Source organism: Choloepus didactylus, chromosome X, assembly GCF_015220235.1.
Source record: "Choloepus didactylus isolate mChoDid1 chromosome X, mChoDid1.pri, whole genome shotgun sequence".
In the NCBI taxonomy this organism is placed as follows: Eukaryota; Metazoa; Chordata; class Mammalia; order Pilosa; family Megalonychidae; genus Choloepus; species Choloepus didactylus.
The window spans coordinates 190,327,612-190,347,726 of NC_051334.1; the positions used below are offsets into that span (position 1 = coordinate 190,327,612).

The following is a 20,115-nucleotide window of genomic DNA, read 5'->3' on the forward strand; positions in this document are numbered from 1 at the left end:
GGTGGGGATGTGTGCACAAGGGCCAGCATGGCTGGTCACTACTTTGACAAGGGCCTGGCACCTCTGGTGTGGGCACATGACCTCAGAAACTTTCTGGTTCTGCTGCTTTTTCCAAGGGAGGCTTTGTTTCTTCACAGGCAATGATGGGACTGGGGCAGTCTTCCCCAGTGAAGGCTCTTCCTAAGAGGTCACCCAGGCCAGGCTGGACTCCATATGGGCTCCATCCAGAAACCTGGGAGTCATCCTTGGTACCTCCCACCCTGTCCCCAAATCCTGTTGATCTCCCTCCACACTTAGTGCTGCTGCCCTAGCCTCTCCTAGCCTGCACCATCCACGCAGGGGGAGTTTGGAAAGTCTGGCTGTTATTCTCACTTCTGAAATCTGTGGACAGATTCCCTCCCCCAAGAAATAGACGTTGTAAGGGCAAGGACTGGACTGTTTTGTCTCCTCATTAATCTCCAGGACCTAGCCTAGTGGCAAGCCCACAGCCATGCTTGGTACATATTTGGCAAGTGAATGAATGAAGGAATCAATGAATACACGAATTTATGGCACTTGCTGTCACTTTCCCAAATCCATGGCTTGCTTCATGCTCTTCATTTTCCCTGTTTTATTTGTGACTTAGACTTAGCATCTCCTTACGATGAACTATATATTTACTTGCTCATTGTCCACCTCCACTAGACAGTCACACTCACACAAGCAGGATCCTCAAAAGCATGTCAAGTAGTATTTTCCTGGGTGGAGGGATCTTCCACATAATAAATTCCAAACTCTGCACTGGGGCATCTGAAACCCTTCCTGAGCTTGCCAGGCAGGCCCATATCCTGTATGCCATGGCCTGTGGGGCCACCCTGCACCGGATCCTGACAAGGATGTAGCTGATCCTTACTGGTGTGGGCCCAAGCTGCCCGGCTCCCAGGGCTCCCTTCATCCAGAAGCTACCAGGACTGACCGCACTGTGGGTACAGTTACCTAAACAGCAGAGAGGCAGTCTGAGAGTCCCAGGGCGCAGCTTGAAGGGCGAAAACCAAAGGCTGCCACCTCAGCAGGGCTTCTGGAAGAAACACCACCGAAGCCCTTACCCTAACTCCACTGCAACTGATGTGCCCAAGCCTTCCCCAGCCCCCTCCCAGCTGCCCTCCTAGGATTCGTTTGACTGCTTTGAAAGGGGGCAAAGGCTCCCCACCCAGCCACTTTCCCCAGCTCCTTCAGATGGCAAACCAAGCCTCAGCCCAACGCCAGCCCCATTCCTCACCGATCAGATAGTTTCAGAGGCAGGGTGCCGCCTGGCCACGGTCAGCATCTGTTGGTCCGTCTGCTCAGCCTCCAGTCAGGGTTGAGCTCTTGCAGGCTCATCAGCATCTGAAGCCAGCAGAGGTCTCCTGCTCCTCCTGTCCCTAGGCCAGTGGGGTCCCTGAGCCTCCCAACCCCCACTCCACACAGCCAGCAGCTTGGAGGCCCCCAGTCAGAGAGCTGCCCCAGCCTGCCCGATGGTGGCAGGGGAGGCCCACAGTGGCCCAGAGGGGCTCACGACCCTGGCTCAGAGCAGCTCCTCCTGACCGTGCCCATCCTGCCCGCTGGTGAAACTGTCCTGCCAGCCGCTGGAAGCCTGAGCCCTCGCTGGGGGGCCCTGCAAGACCCCCGCCGTCGCAGGTGAGGGCTGGATGCTGAGCTGCCTGACTCTGGAAGCTGCTTGTCTGCCCAGACCCAGGAGTGGGCCCCTCCCAAGCTCCCTGAGAGCCCTCCCTTGCCAGGAGTGTTCATGGCTCAGGGCTTGGTATCTGGGGACGCAAAGCTGCCAGCTCACCGCCCCCAGGCACCCGCCTCCTGGCCTTGGTCACAGTCCCGGCCAGCCCACCAGGCCAGAGGGAGAGCCTGGGAGAGGAAAGGGGGCAGCGGGGGAGGGGCAGGGCTAAGGGGGGCAATCCACTCCTTCGCTTCCATAAGCCCACCAGACTTGGCCTCCAGGACAGGCTGGGGTTGGGGAAGGCCGAGGGGGCTCCCCTTTGCAAGATGCCAGAATTGCAGGCTTCCCTCAGGTGCACCTCCCGCCCCCTCCCCACAGGCTCACCTTCCTTGGCCCACTTCCCCCAGCTGCCAGGAAGCCAACCTGAGATGACAAACTGGAATGTCGAGTGTCAGCTTTTGCCCAGGCTGGTGGGGACTGGGGCACAGCCCAGGGTGCGGGGCATGGCCAATAGGCTTACAGGCCCTTGCACCCGCACTGCTGCCTTGGAATCCTTGCCCCACCTTCAGGGAGCTGGGAAGGAGGCTCAAAGGAGATCCTGTACGCAGCACCAGGCACACATGGTTTCCCACATCCGCGTGGCTCAGTACAGAGAAAACTTGCAAAGAGGTCACCTCTGGGGAGTGGACAGATATTAGGGGGGTCAAGGGCCTTTTTAGCTGGCACCTGTAATGTTTGCCTGGAGAATGTGGTCATCAGGACTCATGTAATTAAATGGTTTTAAAAATGCAGCGTGCGTGGCACACAGTAGGTGCAGCATAGAAAGTGGGCTGAGATTCAACTGGCTTGTATGGGGAGGGTTTTTCTACCAGAGAACCAGGCATGTGTGACCCAGGAGGCAATCAGGCCCGGGCTGCTCTCTGGGGACCCGGGTCAGAGGCCCATCCCCCCAGCCCTAGATGTCTGCTGAGCTCCAGGGGTGCAGAAGGCAATGACAGCTAGCTCCTGTCCTCAAAAAGCTCCCGGTCTGGAGGGGAACTGGTTGTGTGACTCCTCCAACACCAAGCCTGGGCAGCCATGGGAAGTTTCCCCAGGTGAGCGATAAGCAACATGCTACAGAAAAATCCCCACCCCCTCTCTGGCCTGCCCCATCCGCCACAGCATGCTGCTTCTCCAGGGGACAGATTTCAGGGCTTGTCGGGTTCATGATGGAGCCCAAGGCAAGGCAAGGGTAGCTGGGCAGGGAGGAAATGCTCCAAGCGGATTATAGCCAGAGGGCCAGGCATCCTGTCCACCGCCCCCTACCTCCACCCCAGCCCAGCCTCCCAGGGTCTCCAGGGGGCTGGGGAACCAGAAAAGCACCACATAGGTAGCAGCCTCCCCATCACGTCCCCAAGTCCCTGCCCCCCAGGCTGCATTGAGGGTAGCTCAGGGAGGTCTCTGGGACCCTCTTGGTGAGGCATGCAATTGTGAGAATGGAGCAATCACACGCAGAGCAGGCAGAGGGGCACCCAGAGCCCAGCTCAGGGCTCCATCTTAACTCACCTAGCACAGGAGGTGTTTCTCCAGGGGGGCCACACGTTGTTTGTTTGCAGCTCAGCTAAATTGCTCCCAGGGGGGAGCCTTTGTTTCACAACATATTTTCAACCAGACTTTTTTCTGCAAGTATGTCTGTGTCTGTGCACATACACACACACACACACACACACACACACATACACACACACGTCCCCAAGGGCAGGGCTTGCCCCGCCCACGGGCAGCCTTCTCTTCCTGTGAGCTTCCCCGTGCAGCCTGGTTGAAGCAGAAGAAAGGGGACAGCCTTCCGGAGCCATGTGAGGGCGGGTCCAATGGTGCCCCTGGCTCCGACCGCTCTGCTTGCCATGGCTGCCATGTCACCAAAGGGACTGCAGGGCTGGTGGCAGAGAGGGGCTCCATCTCTGTGCTTCCCCTGCCCAGGCTACCTTCATGACCCTTTGCAACTTTGGGCCCTGGGTCCTGTCCTCCCTTGGTCTATCCCAGGTGATTCCCGGGGCTCCTGAAACCCATTTGGAGGGAGCAATGAGGTTTCCAGCTCTCCCAGGCCCTCTTGGCTCCCCTGACCAGAAGCACTTGTACTGGGCACTGTCAGATGCTTCCCTTGGCTCCCCAGTACCTGCTCCACTGTGCTCTCCACCAAAGAGGGAGTCACCCAAGTATTTCTGAACCAGGTGTCCCTGTCTCTGCTGCCAACAGGGCCCAGGCTCCAGGAACCACATGCGTGGTGGCCCACAGGGCTAGCAGGAGGTCCTCAGCCTCCTCTCAGAGGGCCACGCATGGAGGAAGCCCCTCATTGCTCAGGGGCACCCTGGGGACCAGAGAAGCCAGCTCTAGGACTCAGATTTCCTGCTTTCCCTGGCAGCACCCTCCTCTGCACCTTTTCTTTTATTCTAAGCCTCTGCAGCTCATGGCTCACTTCTCTCTCTCTCTCCCCCTCCCCCCCTCTCTTTTTGTGCACACACACACACACACATACACACACACAGATGGTGATGTTCATTTCATACTAACACACACTGTCACCTCTAGATGGGGAAGGTTCAACAGATTTGGGGGATTGGAGAAGATCCATTTAGCCATTAAAGCCAACGAGAAAGTTCTGGGCCCCTGCCCCCAGAGAGTTGCGTATTTATCCCTTAGTCCCAGGAAAAGTGCAGTGGCTCTTGGGCAAGTCCTAGGCAGCCCGAGACTTCTGTCCTGGAGGCAGGGCACCCAGCAGTGGCTCCCTGTACTCTTGGGCTGAGGCCCACTGCCAAACTGGTACAAGGTGGGCACGGTGGGCAGCTCATCAAAAGCACCACAGGACCTCAAGAGGGAAGCCAGTTATCGTGGGCAGTGTCAGGAGCTGTGGACCCAGGGTGTGTGGTGGGGGTGTCCAAAGCCCCTTCGTGTGCCCTCCCATTCAGCCTGCACAGCTGGGGCAGGGCCTCGGCCCCAGAGGGTCCGAAGGAAGCAGGTAGAGCCCTAGCCCAGGCTCGGGAGAAGGGATCCTAGTCCCAGCTCTGCCCCTGTCTTGCCGGATGACCCCAGGTACATGTTGCCCCTCCTGGGGACTCAGTTTCCTCAGGGGGACATGAAGGCTTTCTGGTGCCTTCCGGGAACCGCAGAACTGCTTCCCTAAAGTACTCACTGGCATGAGCCTAAGAGGAAGGACGCCTGGGCTGGGGTGGGGAGCTGGGAAGGAAAGCAGCAGCTCAAGCCTGCAGCAGGGCCTGTGCCCCGAGGGGCTGCTCCCAGGGCTCCCCCAGCAGCCTGGGTACAAAAGCCTAGGACGTGGGGTTTGTTTGCTGTCATTGGCACTTGGACTTTTAATTGAGCATGTTCTCCGTAGGGTGCCTGATGCCTGCAGAGGGGGTGGAGCAGAAGGGATGCTGAGGTCACAGAGGCACAGGGGTCAGGCCAGGCCTTACAATTGCGCCCCTGGTGTTGGTCCAGCTAGGAGGTATTAATTGCCAAGCCCAGACTATAGCCCTGGTGTGACTGGGAGAGCCACATGCCCCCCTCACCCTGCCAAGGGGCAGCAACTCAGCCCCTTCAGACCTTCTGCCCTCCCAGCCTGCTAGGGGCCTCCCAATGGGGCGGCTGTGACTCCCCAGGTGGGGTGTGAGGGAGGCTGGCCAGAGTTGGAAAGTGGCCCTGGCATTGCCTGGGGGTGCTAGGTGGATGGAAGGAGGATGGGCAAGGGAAGCGGGGAGAAGGAAAGGGGTGGAAGACTTAGCAGGGGCAGTGAAGGGGACGAAGTTTCAGTGCCGCATCCACAGCCACAAGTGATGACGCAGGATGACGCCAGCATGGTAAACAGCAGGGCTTGCCTGTGGTGCCAGGTGGCACCCTGGTCCTCCAGGGCCTGCAGATGCCCGGTGATGGCACGTAGCTGCAGAGAGACCCAGGGCAGGGCTGGTGAGCAGGGCTCTTCTTGGAAAGCCCACAGACCAGTAATGGCAGAAAGGATGGCATTAGAAAATGGAAGCCAGGGTGCCTCTGGGGGAGAGGGAGGCAGAGCAGCTGAAGGCCAGGCAGGGCCCAGGGCCTGGGGCTGGGGTTGCATGGCGGGACCAAGGCCCAGGCTCCCCCTGTTGCAGGCCCAGCTTCCTTGCCCCACCTGCCCTGGGCTGTACTCAAGTCTTCTGGAAGAAGCCAGCCACCCAGGCTGAGCCAGGGGACAGCCTGGAAGGCCTACTGACCCCTAGGTGGGGCTAGGATGGGGCAGCAGCAGGACCAGGGCGACGGTTTCCGGGATGGGGTGACACTCGGGGTGGAGAGAGCCACCAGGACAGATGCCCCTCCATGCCCACTGGGGGCTCTGCCAAAGAAGAGCTCAGCTTGGCATGAGTGAAGATGGTGCCTCCCTCAGACTTCTAAGTGCTCCTCTCTCTATTCCCTCCTCCACATCCTTTTCTCTCCTGTTCCCTTCCGGCCTCCCAAGGACAGAGGTGGGTTCAAGGTTGAGCATCAAGACAGGGCACCAGAGACATGGGGGCTGGGAGCAGGAGGAAGGTTCAATGATTGTAAGCCGCCCTAAGAGGATGTGATTCTGCCTCCCTCCTGGGTGGGTCCCTGGGGAAGCTGAGGCACTGCAGGCAGGACAGCCACCTGCTCCTGGAGTCTGAGGGGCCTCTCGCTAGCCCTGGCACAGCAGACACTCACCTGCCTTCTTATGATTTCCATCTCCAGTCCATTTAGCTCTTCCAGGCCAATCTCTGCAACCACATCTGCCTCCATGTTGCTGGGACATAAGAAACGACAAAGGGTCTGAGCCCCAGGTGGGGCCCAGGAAATCCGAGAGGGCACATGGCTAAGAGTGGGGACTCCTCTGGCTTGTGGCCCTGTCAGTCTCCAGTTGTTGCCTTCCCTGGCAAGGAGGCCCTGGGGCCTGAGGGCTGAGGTGCCAGTGCAGCTCAGCTCAGCTGCAGGGCACCAAGTAGGCAGGGGACGTGGAGGCCCAGGCTCTGCCATGAGGAGGCAGCAAAGCCCCAATGCCCCAAGCACCGGCCACCTGCTCCCAATTCTTTTCTGCTTGCCCCATTCTGGCCCCTGCTTTCCCTTCACAGTGTCCCTGGGGGCCCTCTTACTGCTCGTACTGGAACCACATGCCTTGGAAGCCCCCAGAATACTCGTGGGCATCACCATGAGCTGGTTCTCTCAACACCCGGGGCAAGGGCAAACTGGGTCCCCTAAGGAAAGGAATGTCAGTCAAAGTGCCACAGTTTGCCCAGGACAACAGCACCCTCCGTGGAGAGTCAGGTGGCACTGGATCCCCTGGAATCAAGGGCTGATGGCTCCAGACAGCTAGGAGAATCTGGGAGGCCTGCAAGTGGGCTGCCTGCCCTCACCACCCCATCCCTGCTCTGGGCTATGGCAAAAGGAGAGCAGCCACCTGAGTCAGGCAGACATCAGCTGAGCATCTGTGCAACCCACTGAAGGAAAATGTAATTCTTCAATTTTCCAGACAAGGAAATTGAGGCTTGGTGAGGTGACTCCACTTTCCAAGGACACACTGTAGGAGCTGGAGCTGAGGTTAGAACTTTTAGGAAACCACAGACTCCTCTGAGTGAGTTCAGCCAGCCCTGTAGCTTGAGTATATTATCCATCTGCTAATGACTCTGCAGAATCTAGTCTCTGGCCCAGCGCTCCCTCCCAAGCTCAGGCCTGGAGTATCTCAGGCCTTTAGAGAGCCAGTGTGGGGTAGAGGAGCAGATGGTGGCTCTCAGTGTCAGATCCACCTAGGCCATTACAGCTCGAGGCTTCCAGTTCAAGATGGAATATTCCAGAAGCTGCCCCACCTGCCAGGGGCCACCACATGTTCTAAGCCCTTACCAATATTCAAACTTTACCAATTAATCAAATCCTCATCACTCCGTTCTGAACCAAGTATTATCATTACCTCCATTTTGAAAGATGGGGAAACCGAGACACAGAGAGGTTAAGTTACTTGTCCAAGTCACACAGCTGACAAGCAGCAGAGCAGGAACTGGAACCCAGGACATTTGCTCCAGAGATTGTGCTCTCAACCATTACACAATGCTGCCTCTCACACCAAACACACTTAAGACCCTGCTAAAGTGGCAGTAAAGAAACCAAAACAGTTTATACCCATAAAAAGATTAGGGAGGAAGGATCCCTGATTGAAAGGTTTCCACAACACTGTGGAATTTCAGAAAGTGAAGAGAAGCAACGTTGAAGCAGGCCTCAGCCTGGATCGGAGGCAGATGGGTGCAGCTGAGAAGAGTGTGCACCCACCCAATAGCACCCAAGGTTAAACTCCAAGGCAGAACAATTTCTGTATCAAGAAGTTTCATAGGAATTTTGCCACCACACTCCATTTTGTTGCAAAACTGCAAAATTTATCTTTCTTTAAGGAGTGCACAGATATTGGGTGTGACTTATGGTGAACAGGTCACAGTCATTTTTTTTTTTTATTCTCCTCTTTTTCTTAACATAGTTCAAAAATAGCATTAAAAGGACAGTGGGTGTCCAAAGAAAATCCCAGGACTATAAAGGGGAATTTGATCAACGGTTTCTCCTAGAACAATTTCTGGACCATCCCTTGATTTCCTACAGATTGAGCTCAGAAGGGAAAAACTTTTTGAGAGACTTAAAGGCTAAATGATGATGAGTGTGGTCAGTGGCTGGTTTAGTTTGTTTGCTTTGAGATGACATATTTTGTTGTTAGCACATCAGGATAGTAAGAATTAATTTAACAACATCTCCAAGCTGAATACTCGAGCTTTTATTGTGATCACCTGGAATAAGACAGGCTTAACTGTTCATTAACAGTTATTTGCCTTGTTGCTTTTTTATTTCAGAAACTCTATTTGGAATTCCATACAGTGTAAAACATAAGACTTTATATTAATTGGATTGAGATTAGGAAATTCTATGAACTGCAGTATGTCCAAACTTCCCTCTGTTAATTGTTTTCAAAAATGTGCTTTCTAAGGCTCGCTACTTTTTTATTTGTTTTATTTTATTTTATTTTATTTTATTTTATTTAAGAGAACCACAGCATGCAAGGACCTAAATAAATAATTAATTAAATTTTTAAATGTTTAAATTCAATTAATGTCTGTGTTTTTAAGTATACTTCTCTAGTTCTAATAGCTAAATTTAATTAACACAGTGGTTATATCATCCTGCAATCTCAGGGGCATGGGTGATTTCCTGGATCTGACTAGCTTGACTTTGCTCCAGCCTTTGGACATAGGAAGCCAATTCAATACTTCTGGCTCATATTCATTACCAAGCAGTCTCTGACCTGGGAGCTCTTTTTCTCTTTTTTCATTGGGGGTAGGGTCATTTCAGCATTTATTGTAACCCATCCCATAGAAAAGTCAGGTCTTCCTTCTCCCCAACCTTGTTGCCATTTCCTAATATCCTTTGCAACAATATAACTGCCATTTTTTCCTAGAACATTCCATCTCCCACATTGAATGTAGCTTAAAGGATTGGCAGAACAACAGGACTCATGTGATTTCCTAGAACAATCTCATCTCCCTCCTCTTCCAAAATGGTTGCCTTTTCCCAGTATCCTTTGCAACAGTATAACTGCCATTTTTTTCCAGAACATTCCATCTCCCACATTGAATGTAGCTTAAAGGATTGGCTACAGAACAATAGGACTCATGTGATTCCCTAGAACAGTCTCATCTCCCTCCTCTTCCAAAATGGTTGCCTTTTCCCAGTATCCTTTGCAACAGTATAACTGCCATTTTTTTCTAGAACATTCCCTCACCCACTTTGAGTGTAGCTTAAAGGATTGGCTACAGAATAATTAGACTCACTTGATTGGATTTCCTAGCAGCCAGGAAGCCTAGAAGCCTCACTCACCTCAGTCTAGGTGAGTGACAACTTACTCTCCCCTCTTTTTTTAATCAAAGAAAGTGTCATTTCACATACACACTAGAGTTTTACAGAGTAACATTTGTATGTACTCCCAAAGCAATATGTGCCTCAGGCATTTTGAACTTCAGGGTTGAATTCCCTGCCTGCTAAAGGACAGTTCTGAATCCTCACAGGTCCCCCTGCCCTCAGGTTCCTGCCTGGCACACAAGGAGTTTCTACTGACCCCCAAGTCAACATCTGGATCTGCTGTACCCTACCACGTCCAGGCTGGAGCCTTACAGCCAAAGCTCCCAACCCAAACCCAGCCACTGAGCGTCAAGGACCTCACACAGTACCATTTTCTTGGGGCGGGTGGCAGCCATATTCCAAAGTGGTGGGGCCAGAACAGAGCTGGCAGTCTTGGCTTCCAACTTCTGTCGCTGTCGGCAGGCTCCCAGGGACCAGGATCCCTGCTCTGTCTTTTCTAGGAGGAAAACAGAGGCCCCAAGATTAGAGGTTGTATGAAGGCTTTCTAGGCACAGGAACACCATAAAGAAGACAGACCCACAAACTTCTTAGCAATCCACAGCATTCACTCACCCTAGCCCACTAGGCAATCCCAGGCCTCAGCTTGTTCATCTGTTCAACAGGTCAACAAGCGTTTACTGAAGGCCAACCTCTGTACTAGGTACCGGGGAGAGAGCAATGGCCAAGAGACAAGGTCCCAGCAATCAAGAAACTGATCACTTGTGTGTGTATAAGGCAGAGTGAAATTGCAAAACAAAAATAACCTATCAGGGCAAATTCGGATAGAGAGGTACACACTCTCTAAATGATAAGGGCAGGGTAACATGATTCAAGGAAGGGGCTACTTCTAGAAAAGTAGGAGACAGCATGGTGGTGGAGATCCAAGAGGGAAAAAGAGCCCAGACATGGAAAATCTAGGGCAACAGTGTTCCTGGCAAAGGGAACAGTGAGTACAAAGGCTGTGAGAAAGGAAAAATTTGGGGTGTTACAAGAAAACTACCTAAATGCCCTATGGAGTGGTCCCGTTATGTGCTATACACATTGCATGGCCTGTGCATGACACAACATGAAGAAGGTGGAGGGGGCGACCCTGATAGGGCTGTGGAGACCATGGCAGGGAGTTTGGAGTTTATGCTAAAGGGCAAGGGGGAAGGCATGGGAGGGTTGGCACAGGGAATCAGTCTGATTTCTAAATTGAGCTGAATGTTTTGCAATAGACACAGTGGGAGCTTGAACTGGGGGACACCACTGTTTCTGCCTTCCCCCCTCCCGGGCTGTTCTGGAACTCTGAAATAACGTGAAATCTGCAAATGCTTGCATGTCAGCCTCTTTCCCCCCCAGCTCCCCTGTCTGCCCACCCCCACATACACATATATGTACACCAAAGCGCACACACACACTCCCATACACAGACCCTCTCCTGCACCTGCATTTCAGGGGATCCTCACCTGTCTTCAGCTGCTCTTGACTTTGCCCTTGGCCTCCAGGGCTCACTTCTTTGGCCAAGGACATTTCCTTCTCCTCCTTGTTGTTAGGGGGCCCTTCTGCCATCATTGCCAATTGCTCACTTGTAGGCTATGGCCAGGACTGCACAGGGTGCATGTCACGGAGGAGGCACCTAGAAAACCACTCCTTGAGGGGGTAGGGGCTCCAGGAAGCTATCTCCAGGTGGACACGGGGGTGGAGCCAAGAGACTCCCTCTCCACGCTCAGGCCTTGGGCCCAGCACCTTCTGTTCTTGCTGTATCTTGTTGGCTGGGTTTGTGGCCTTCTACCCTGCTACTCTGTTAGCAATTTAGGAGGAGAGATAAAGCTCAAAACCTTTGCCTGTGAGAATTCTTCTGGCTCAGGGGTCACCTGATCTGGTTCCATCTTGGGGCAGGTGGGGTCCACTCTCCATCATTTCTAGGAAGAGGCAGGGACTCATGCAGGGCCCCATAGATAGTGTGTGGCCAAAGCAGGGTTAGGTCCCGAGTCTGTTGGGGCTTCTGGAAGGTTAGCTTTGGCTGGGAGCCCAGGCTGCCCCCACCCCCAGTGAAGGTATCCTCTGCAGAGCAGGTCCTGCCCCCCAACCCCAAGTTCTCAGGCAGGGCTCGTGGCCTCTTTGTAACCTGAGTCAGCCTGGGCAGGAACCGTGAGAAAACTTCCTTCCAGCAAGATCCCAGGACTACTCGAGGGACAAGCCACAGAGCCCTGGGGGAAGGGGAGGCTCTTGGTGAAAAGAACCAAGCACAGCTGAGGCCAGGTGGGCAGAAGAGGAGGGAGGGAGGGAGGGAAAAAGGGGGAAAGAGGGGCCAGACCTCATTTAGAGAGCACTGCAGGATCTGGGGCTGCTTGCCCTGAGCCCTTGCCCCAGCTGTCCAGCATGGGACCCGGCTCTCGCCGAGATGAGCTGACAGGGCCCCTGCCTCCACTTCTGGGGGCCCCACAGGAGCCTTTCCCAGCCCCAGCCCAGCAGCTGCCATGAAATCTGAGCTTCCCAGAGGGCCACCTCCCCTGCCACCCCAAAGTCCAGCTGAGGCTGCAGAGAGCTGCTCAGTGGGTTCTGGGAAACTCGGGAGCCTGGGAGGCAGGAACCGTGGGTTTCTGCCCCACTACAGTTACCAGATTTCACAAAGAAAAATCCTGAATGCCAAGTTAAATTTGAATTTCAGAGAAACAAACTTTTAGTACCAGCATGCCCCATGTAATATTTCAGAGCTACCTACACTAAAAAAAAGATCGTTTATCTGAGATTCATATTTAACTGTGGATCCTGTATTTTATCTGGCTACCCTAGGCCCTGCCCATCCTCACCATGACCTCAAGATTTGACCTTGGGCAAGTCTTTTGTTTCTTTGGGCCTCAGTCTCCCCATTGGGCAATGGAGCTACAGGGTGACTGGGTTGCAAGGGCCACTCCAAGTCAGCAGAAGCTGGACAGTGCAAGCTCTGGCTCGCCACAGGGCCTTGAGTCACTGAACCCAGATCCCTTCAGCTGCCAACTGAGCTTCTAGACACAGTGGGGTCTGAGCCCAGGTCCACACAGGGCACTGTCCCCTGGTGGCACAGGCACCCGTTGCTTAAATCCAAAAGCCCTGAGGAATCCTGGGACCAGACTGGCCCAGACAAGACCAACTGGCTGGGACAAGAGCTGTCAGTGCCAGCATCTGAGGTCAGTGAGGCCAGCATGGCTCGGCTCTTCCCTGCCAAATTTAGATCCAGGAACAGGATGGGCACTTTGGGTGGCCACCAAACAGATGGGGATGCTAAGAGTGGAGAGGGACAACTGCAGTGGCCAGACCAGGGCAAAAACCCTGAGCCATACACCTTGTGTCCTTGCCCACCCATCCCACCTGGCATCATCTCCTTGATCCCTACGTGTCCAAAGGCGTCATCATGGCCACATTTGCTCAAAGTTAAAAGCCCCTTGGAGACCAGCCTCAGCCTAAGCTCCCTCCAAGTCACACACACATATCCCTTTTCTGGTTCACCAAGGTCCTCAGGAAATTGGCCTCACCCCATGACAACTTATTCCTTGCCTAAGGTTGCCAGAGTTAGCAAATAAAAATATAGGGTAAGTTAAAGTTGATTTTTCAGTGTATGTATATCCCAAATTTAACTAGGCACCCTGTATTTTATCTGACAACCCTTCCCTTTCCCCTGTCTGAGACAGACTGGAAGAGAAGCAAGGAGGGGTGTGGCAGCTGTGTGACCTTGAGCAAGGCATTAACCTCTCTGGGCCTCAGTTGTCATCATCCAAAATCCAGGGAAGGACTGTAGACATAGCCTGGCCCATGGAAGTTATTCCACAACCATTAAAATCCTCCTTATTTTATGAAAACAGAATGAAGGTCCTCAGAGGTAAAGTGACTCCCCTAGGATCACAGGGTTTTTCTGCTCTCTGGCTTGAGCTTAGCCTCTTGGAGTCCCCCCTAGCCCACTGGGCATCAAACAGAGGCTTCCTTCTGACACCTTCCCCAGTTTCACTTCCAGCTCTCTTGGGGATCCCAGGGCCAGTGGAAGTAAAAAGAAGTAGATTGGAAGTAATTTCTATCAGCCCCTCCCAACCAATCCAAACACACTACTCAAGGGACAATGCATTGCCCTCGCTATGCAATGTAGCTTTAAGGAGCGTTCCCCAGTCCTGCTTCTAACAAGATGGCTGCCTCTAAGCCCTTCCCTCCTCAGGAGGACTGTCAGCAGTAGCCACGCCCCTCTGGGGACTCCTCCAGTTCACACCCAGCAGAGCTGCCTCCTCTCAGACAAAAGGAGAGTGTGGCTGCCCCTCTCCCCAAGGACACAGGATTTTCCTTTTCAAGCAAAGAGCTGGGGAGATTTCCTTCCCAACCCTGGACGTGTCACCACCTCCACAGGCCTGACTCACTTAGCCTGGCCACCAAGGATGGCTGGGAGACAGACAGAATTTGCTGGGTGACTTTGAACTTGTCCCTTAGCATGTCTCTCAGGCATGCCAATATTTTCCCTTCAACATCACAACTTACTTCCAAAATTGTTCTCAATTTTGGACTGCAGAATGGATGTTGTGTTAGCAGGCATAACAACATTCACCTCGTTGTCCTCATCCAAAACATGCCTCCACTATCTGGTGGGCTAAACTTGGGGCCCCGTGCGAGTGATGAGCACAGAGACTGAGGACCCCAAGGGAAAGTTCCAGAAGAGGTACACAAAGGCTTTGTGCCTTGGGGCTCTTCCCATGTCCGAACAGATATCTTGGATATATTGTGGGTTCGGTTCCAGATCACCACAATAAAGAGAGTCCCATGGATTGTTTTGTTTCCCACTGCATGAAAAAGTTATGCTTACACTATACTGGAGTCTATTCAGTGTGCAATAGCATTATGTCTAAAAGAACAATGTAAATGCCTTAATTTAAAAACACTTTATTGCTAAAAATTGCTGACCATCATCTGAGCCTTCAGTGTGTCATAATCTTTTTGCTGGTGGAAGGTCTTGCCTCGATGTTGATGGCTGCTGACCGATCAGGGTGGTGGTTGCTGAAGGTTGGGACGGCTGTGGCAATTCCTTAAAGTGAGACAATGATGAAGTTTGCCTCATTGATTGACTCCTCCTTTCACTAAAGATTCCTCTGTAGAATGCAATGTTGTTTGATAGCATTTTGCTCATAAAGGAACTTCTTTCAAAATAGGAGTCAGTCCTCTCCAACCTTGCCACTGCTTTATCAACTAAGTTTATAAAATATTGTAAATCTTTTGTTGTCATTTCAACAATGTGTATAGCATCTTCAGCAGAAGTAGATTCCATCTCAAGAAACCACTTTCTTTGCTCATCCATAAGAAGCAACACCTCATCCATTCAAGTTTTATTATGAGATTGCAGCAATTTGGTCACATCTTCAGACTCCACTTCTAATTCTCGTTCTCTTGATATTTCCACCACATCTGCAGTTACTTCCTCCACTGAAGTCTTCAACCCCTGAAACTCATCCATTAGAGTTGGAATAGACTTCTTCCAATCTCCTATGAATATTGATATTTTGACCTCCTCCCATAAATCACGACTGTTCTTAATGGCATCTGGAATGGTGACACCTTTCCAGAAGATTTTCAGTTTACTTTTCCCAGATCCAGGAGAGGAGTCACTATCTATGGCAGCTATAGCCTTATGAAATGTATTTTGTCAATAATAAGACTTGAAAGTTGAAATTACTCTTTATCCATGGACTGCAGAACGGATGTTGTGTTAGCAGGCATGACAACAACATTCACCTCGTTGTACATCTCCATCAAAGCTGTTGGGTGACCAGGTGCATTGTCAATGAGCAGTCATATTTTGAAAGGCATCTTTTTTATGAGCAGTAGGTCTCAACAGTGAGTTTAAAATATTCAGTAAACCATGTTGTAAACAGGTGCTGTCATCCAGGCTTTGTTGTTCCATTTACAGAGCACAAGCAGAGTGGATTTAGCATCACTCTTAAGGACCCTAGGATTTTGGGAATGGCAAATTAGTCACCAGCTGCATTAGCCCCTAACAAGAGAGTCAGCCTGTCCTTTGAAGCTTTGAAGCCAGGCATTGACTCCTCCTCTCTAACTAGGAAAGTCCTAGATGGCATCTTTTCCATCTACACTGAAAATCTGTTGTTTCATCTACACTGAAAATCTGTTGTTTAGTGTAGCTACCTTAATCAATTATTTTAGCTAAATCTTCTGGATGAGTTGCTGCAGCTTCTACATCAACACTTGCTGCTTCATGTTGTACTTTTGTACTATGGAAACATCTTCTTTCCTTAAACATCATAAACCAACCTCTGCTAATGTCACTTTTTTCTTCTGCAGCTTCCTCACCTCCCTCAGCCTTCACAGAATTGAAGAGAGTGAGGACCTTACTCTGCATTAGGCTTTGGATGAAGACAATGTTGTGGTTGGTTTAATCTTCTCTCCAGACCACTAAAACTTTCTCCATATCAGCAATGAGGCTGTTTTGCCTTCTTATCATTCAATGTTCCCTGGAGAGCATTAATTTCCTTCTAGAACTTTTCCTTTGCATTCACAACTTGGCTAACTGGTGCAAGAAGCCTAGCTTTCAGACTATGTCTGCTTTCAACACGCCTTCCTCAATAAGCTTAGTCATTTCTAGCTTTTGATTTAAAGTGAGAAATGTGCAACTCTTCCTTTCACTTGAACACTTAGAGGCCATTGTAGGGTTATTAATTGGCCTAATTTCATTATTGTTGTCACTCCTACCCCTGACACTGGGGGATCCTAGGCATGTTTCTTTCCCCACTCTGAGCCTCAGTTTCCCCTCTTCACATGGAGTACTGGGCTACCCAGGTCGAGTTTCATGGTTTCAGAGAGGCGCATCAGCCCTTAGATGCTGGGAAATTAGAGATGAAGAGCTGTTCTGCCGTTATCACCTTCCTACTCTGCGGTCCCATTGTCGGATGTCACTCAAGCCAAATGCCTTGGAAGAAAGTCCCAAAGGCATAGGAGGGGATGATCTCTGAGGCCCTGCACCTTAGCCCGGCCCCCAGCCCAGTCTCTGGCAGCCGCCATCCCAAGCCCAAGCCAGCGAGTCTGACTCTGGCTGCAAACCCAGAATTTCCCAGCATCTAAGGGCTTCCTCCCCATGTGTTAATGAAACTTATGAACCTGTAAACACTTCTGGAAGCAGCTGGCACTTAGGTCATCCCTGGAGCTCCAAGACCCTCCCCTTGTTGGAGGGGAAAGGAGAAGGAGGTCTATCAGGGCCTTGTAGCTGTCTGTCCTCTCCTTAAAGAGACAGGCAGGAGCGACAGACGGACACAGAGTCAAACTGCAGGGACAGCCCTTGGGACACACTCCCCTATGGGGACAGGGTCACAGGGAATACCTCTCAATCTCGACTTGGGACAGCTGGGCCGTGTGCCAGGTGCTGGGGAGAGGTTCGAGCTCCCTGTCCTCACAGTGCTCGTGTGCCAGTGGGCACACCAGGAGGGAAGTCCGTGGTTCCACAGGGAAAGTAGCAGGGGCTTGTTTGGGTGGCAGCCAGGCCCTTCACTCTACCTCATGGGTCCTTTGTCAACCTCAGAGGGACCTAATGGGTGATCTGGTCCCACCATTGTCCCTAGCACCTGCAGCCTCTGAATGCACACCCCCTGAGGACAGCTCACTACCTCCTGAGGAGGCTCCAATTGGGTGGGATGTGGGTTGCTGAGATGCTAAGGGGACCCTCAGTAGTCCAATTCTCCCTGTTCAGGGTCATGAGCCTTCCTGCTGCACCTTCAGGTCCCTTCATATCAGCACCTAAATGTTCCCCCTGGAGGTCCAGAGGGAAGGAGAAAAGAAAGCCCTAAGAAGCTACACACTCTTCAGGCAAGAGGCTGACAGCTCTTACCAACAGAGCAGATACTGCCCCGAGTTCAGTGAGGCCACCCCTCACTTCACTTGACTCAGTTCATGTAGCAATTCAGTGAAAGCTCAAATGCAAGCCAAGATCCTTGCTAGATCAAGAGGAGGTTACAGGGAGGAACTGGCTGAAGAGACTTCCAGAAAACATCCTTTAACCTCCATTCCACCCTGACCCACCCTTCATTCTTGGAAGACAGAAGCCAGCAAACAGGTTGTAGCTCCACTTCCTGCCAACAAACAGCACAGACCAGGGAGGGTGGGTGAATTGGAGCCCAGGCTCTAGATGCCCACTGCCCCCTCTTTGGGAGTTGGATCGTGGCTCCCCACTTAATGGGCTGTCTGACCCTCAGCAGTTGCCTTGGCCTCTCTGTGCCTCAGTGATCCTGCCTGGGAAAGGGGAGTGGGGAGTCACTGAATGTAAAGCACTGGGTTCCCGGCATAGACAGTGATCAAAAACCTGGGATCTGTCGCGATTCCCACCCAATCCACAGGCCTGCCCCCTGGTTTCCAAGGAGAAGCTGTCTGCCCTCCAGGCCAGGCCAGGCCCCTGCTGCCCTCCTGGCTCAGCTCCAGCCTCTCCGCTATGACCAGACAATTCTCTTCAGCATGCCACCATCTTCATATCACTTGCAGCACTGGGATGTCATGTCCAAGAGAGCAGAGACTTTGTCTACCTCAGTAATATTAACAACCGAGTTCCTCATAAGAAACCATGGGGGCCAGAAGGCAGTAGGATGACATGTTCAAAGTGCTGAGAAAAAAAGACTATAAAACAATTATTCTATATTCAGAAAAACTGACATTCAAAAATGAAGAAGAAATTAAGACATTCCCGGATAAATAAAAACTGAGAGAAGCCCGTGCTTGCAGACCTGTCCTACAAGAAATATTAAATGGAATCCTTCAGCCTGAAATGAAAGGACACTAGACAGTAACCTGGTTCCATGTGAAGACACAGAAAGCACTGGAAAAGGCACATGCAAAGGGAAATATGAAAGACAGTGTACATGTATTTTTTGTTTGTAATCCTTTTTTCCTATCTGATTTAAAAGACACCACATAAAGCAATAATTATAAATATGTGTTGATTGTCAAACAATATATAAATAAGTAATTTATATGACAAAAGCACATAAGAGGGGAAAGGAATGGAGCTACAGAGAAGCAAAATTTTTGTATACAATTGAAATTGAATTGGTATTAACCTGAACTGTATCCTGATAAATTGAGATGTTAATTGTAAGCCCTAGGCAACCAGTAAGAAAATAACTTAAACATGTACAGCAAAAGAATCAACAATGTCTATTTAATAGAAAAGAGGAATGGGGAGTGACTGCTAATGGGTACAGAATTTCTTTTGGGGGTGATGACAAATGTTCCAGAATTAGGTAGTGGTGATGGCTGCACAACCTTGTGATTAGACTAAAAACCATTTATTTGTTGACTTTAAATGGGTCAATTTAATGGTATGTGGAGTATAATTCAATTTTAAAAATTGTACATAACTTCAACATGAATTATAAAGAACAGCCAAAGATCACCTACCTCTACACATCAACTTAAATCAAATTCTAATAAAGGCTAAAATCACCTCTATGTGTAAACCATCATGTGAACCTGAGTTCTCATTTGTACAGCTCCGATGCCTACCAAAGTTTCAGCAAAAATACTCTCCGCAGTCTACTTCTCTCTGTCCTCTCCGTCACCCCCCAGCCGATCCCACCACCATCTCATAGCCTCCTCACTGACATCTGCAATTCCCCTTGACTCCCTGCAGCCCGATCTCCACTGAGCAGGCCGAATGATTGTTTTAAACTTACCAGGCCTGGTTCTACCCTCTTGTTCCTTATAACACACCTCCTGTCATGTAAGTCATAAAACCATTATAAAATGACCTCGATTTGACATTCATCAGGGTGGTTTCTGCACTGGGTTTGTATGCCTCAGATGTCTGGTCATCAATATTCTTACCGAGGTGTCTCTTTGGCCTAAGCCAGTCCATATTGCAGCCTCACATGAATGTCTGGTTATCACTTGTCATAAAAACATGTTTTTCTCAATTCCTTTACATTCTAATTGTGACCAACTTGTTTACCATGTTTTGGAGATTCAAGATCATTTGTACCATTTCAATACATGACACTTATCACTATCACTAGGATAAAACTACAGTTCTGAGCAAGGACTGGGTTCCAGCCTGGTTTGATCATCTGCCATGCTCTTTGCTTGGTGGGTGTCCACTCATCCTTCAGGCTTTGGGTTGGCATGGCCCCTCAGGGAGGCTTTCTTTGGCAGCCCCCACCCACAGCCCCCGGGACTCATCACTCTCTGTTTTAGCACAGGTTAATGCCCCTCCTCTTCACATCCACCGGGCTTCTGTGATACAGTGCCACCAGCCTGATGGCAACTGTCACACACTCTATTTTTATAGCATATAGAGCTTGGTGGAACTGAACGTAACACGCAGTTGGAGCTCTTCAGAGGGATTGTTGAAAGTCACTGTTACTGGAGCTGCCAGTCTTGCAATTCCTGAAAACATGTTTTCTCTATTAAAAAACAAAAACATACACACACAAACATGCAACATGCAGGGGTGCAGACATTTTGTCTGATTCAAAACTGATTCAAGACACCTGCCAGCATCTCAGAGGGTTCGGGGCCTCGGCCTCTACCCTTTGAGCTTTTCCGGGGTG

At 51.1% G+C, this 20,115-nt stretch overlaps 1 protein-coding gene across 1 annotated transcript; it reads right to left on the minus strand.

Annotated features, from left to right (window-relative positions):
* Positions 1-5,472: 5,472 nt before the first annotated feature.
* FATE1 (fetal and adult testis expressed 1) lies at positions 5,473-11,128 on the minus strand. The gene is given in 6 exon segments (XM_037820958.1): positions 5,473-5,501; positions 5,504-5,603; positions 6,377-6,455; positions 6,802-6,903; positions 9,902-10,034; positions 11,026-11,128. Coding segments are annotated over 6 exon segments (546 nt in total).
* Between the last annotated feature and the right edge of the window lie 8,987 nt (positions 11,129-20,115).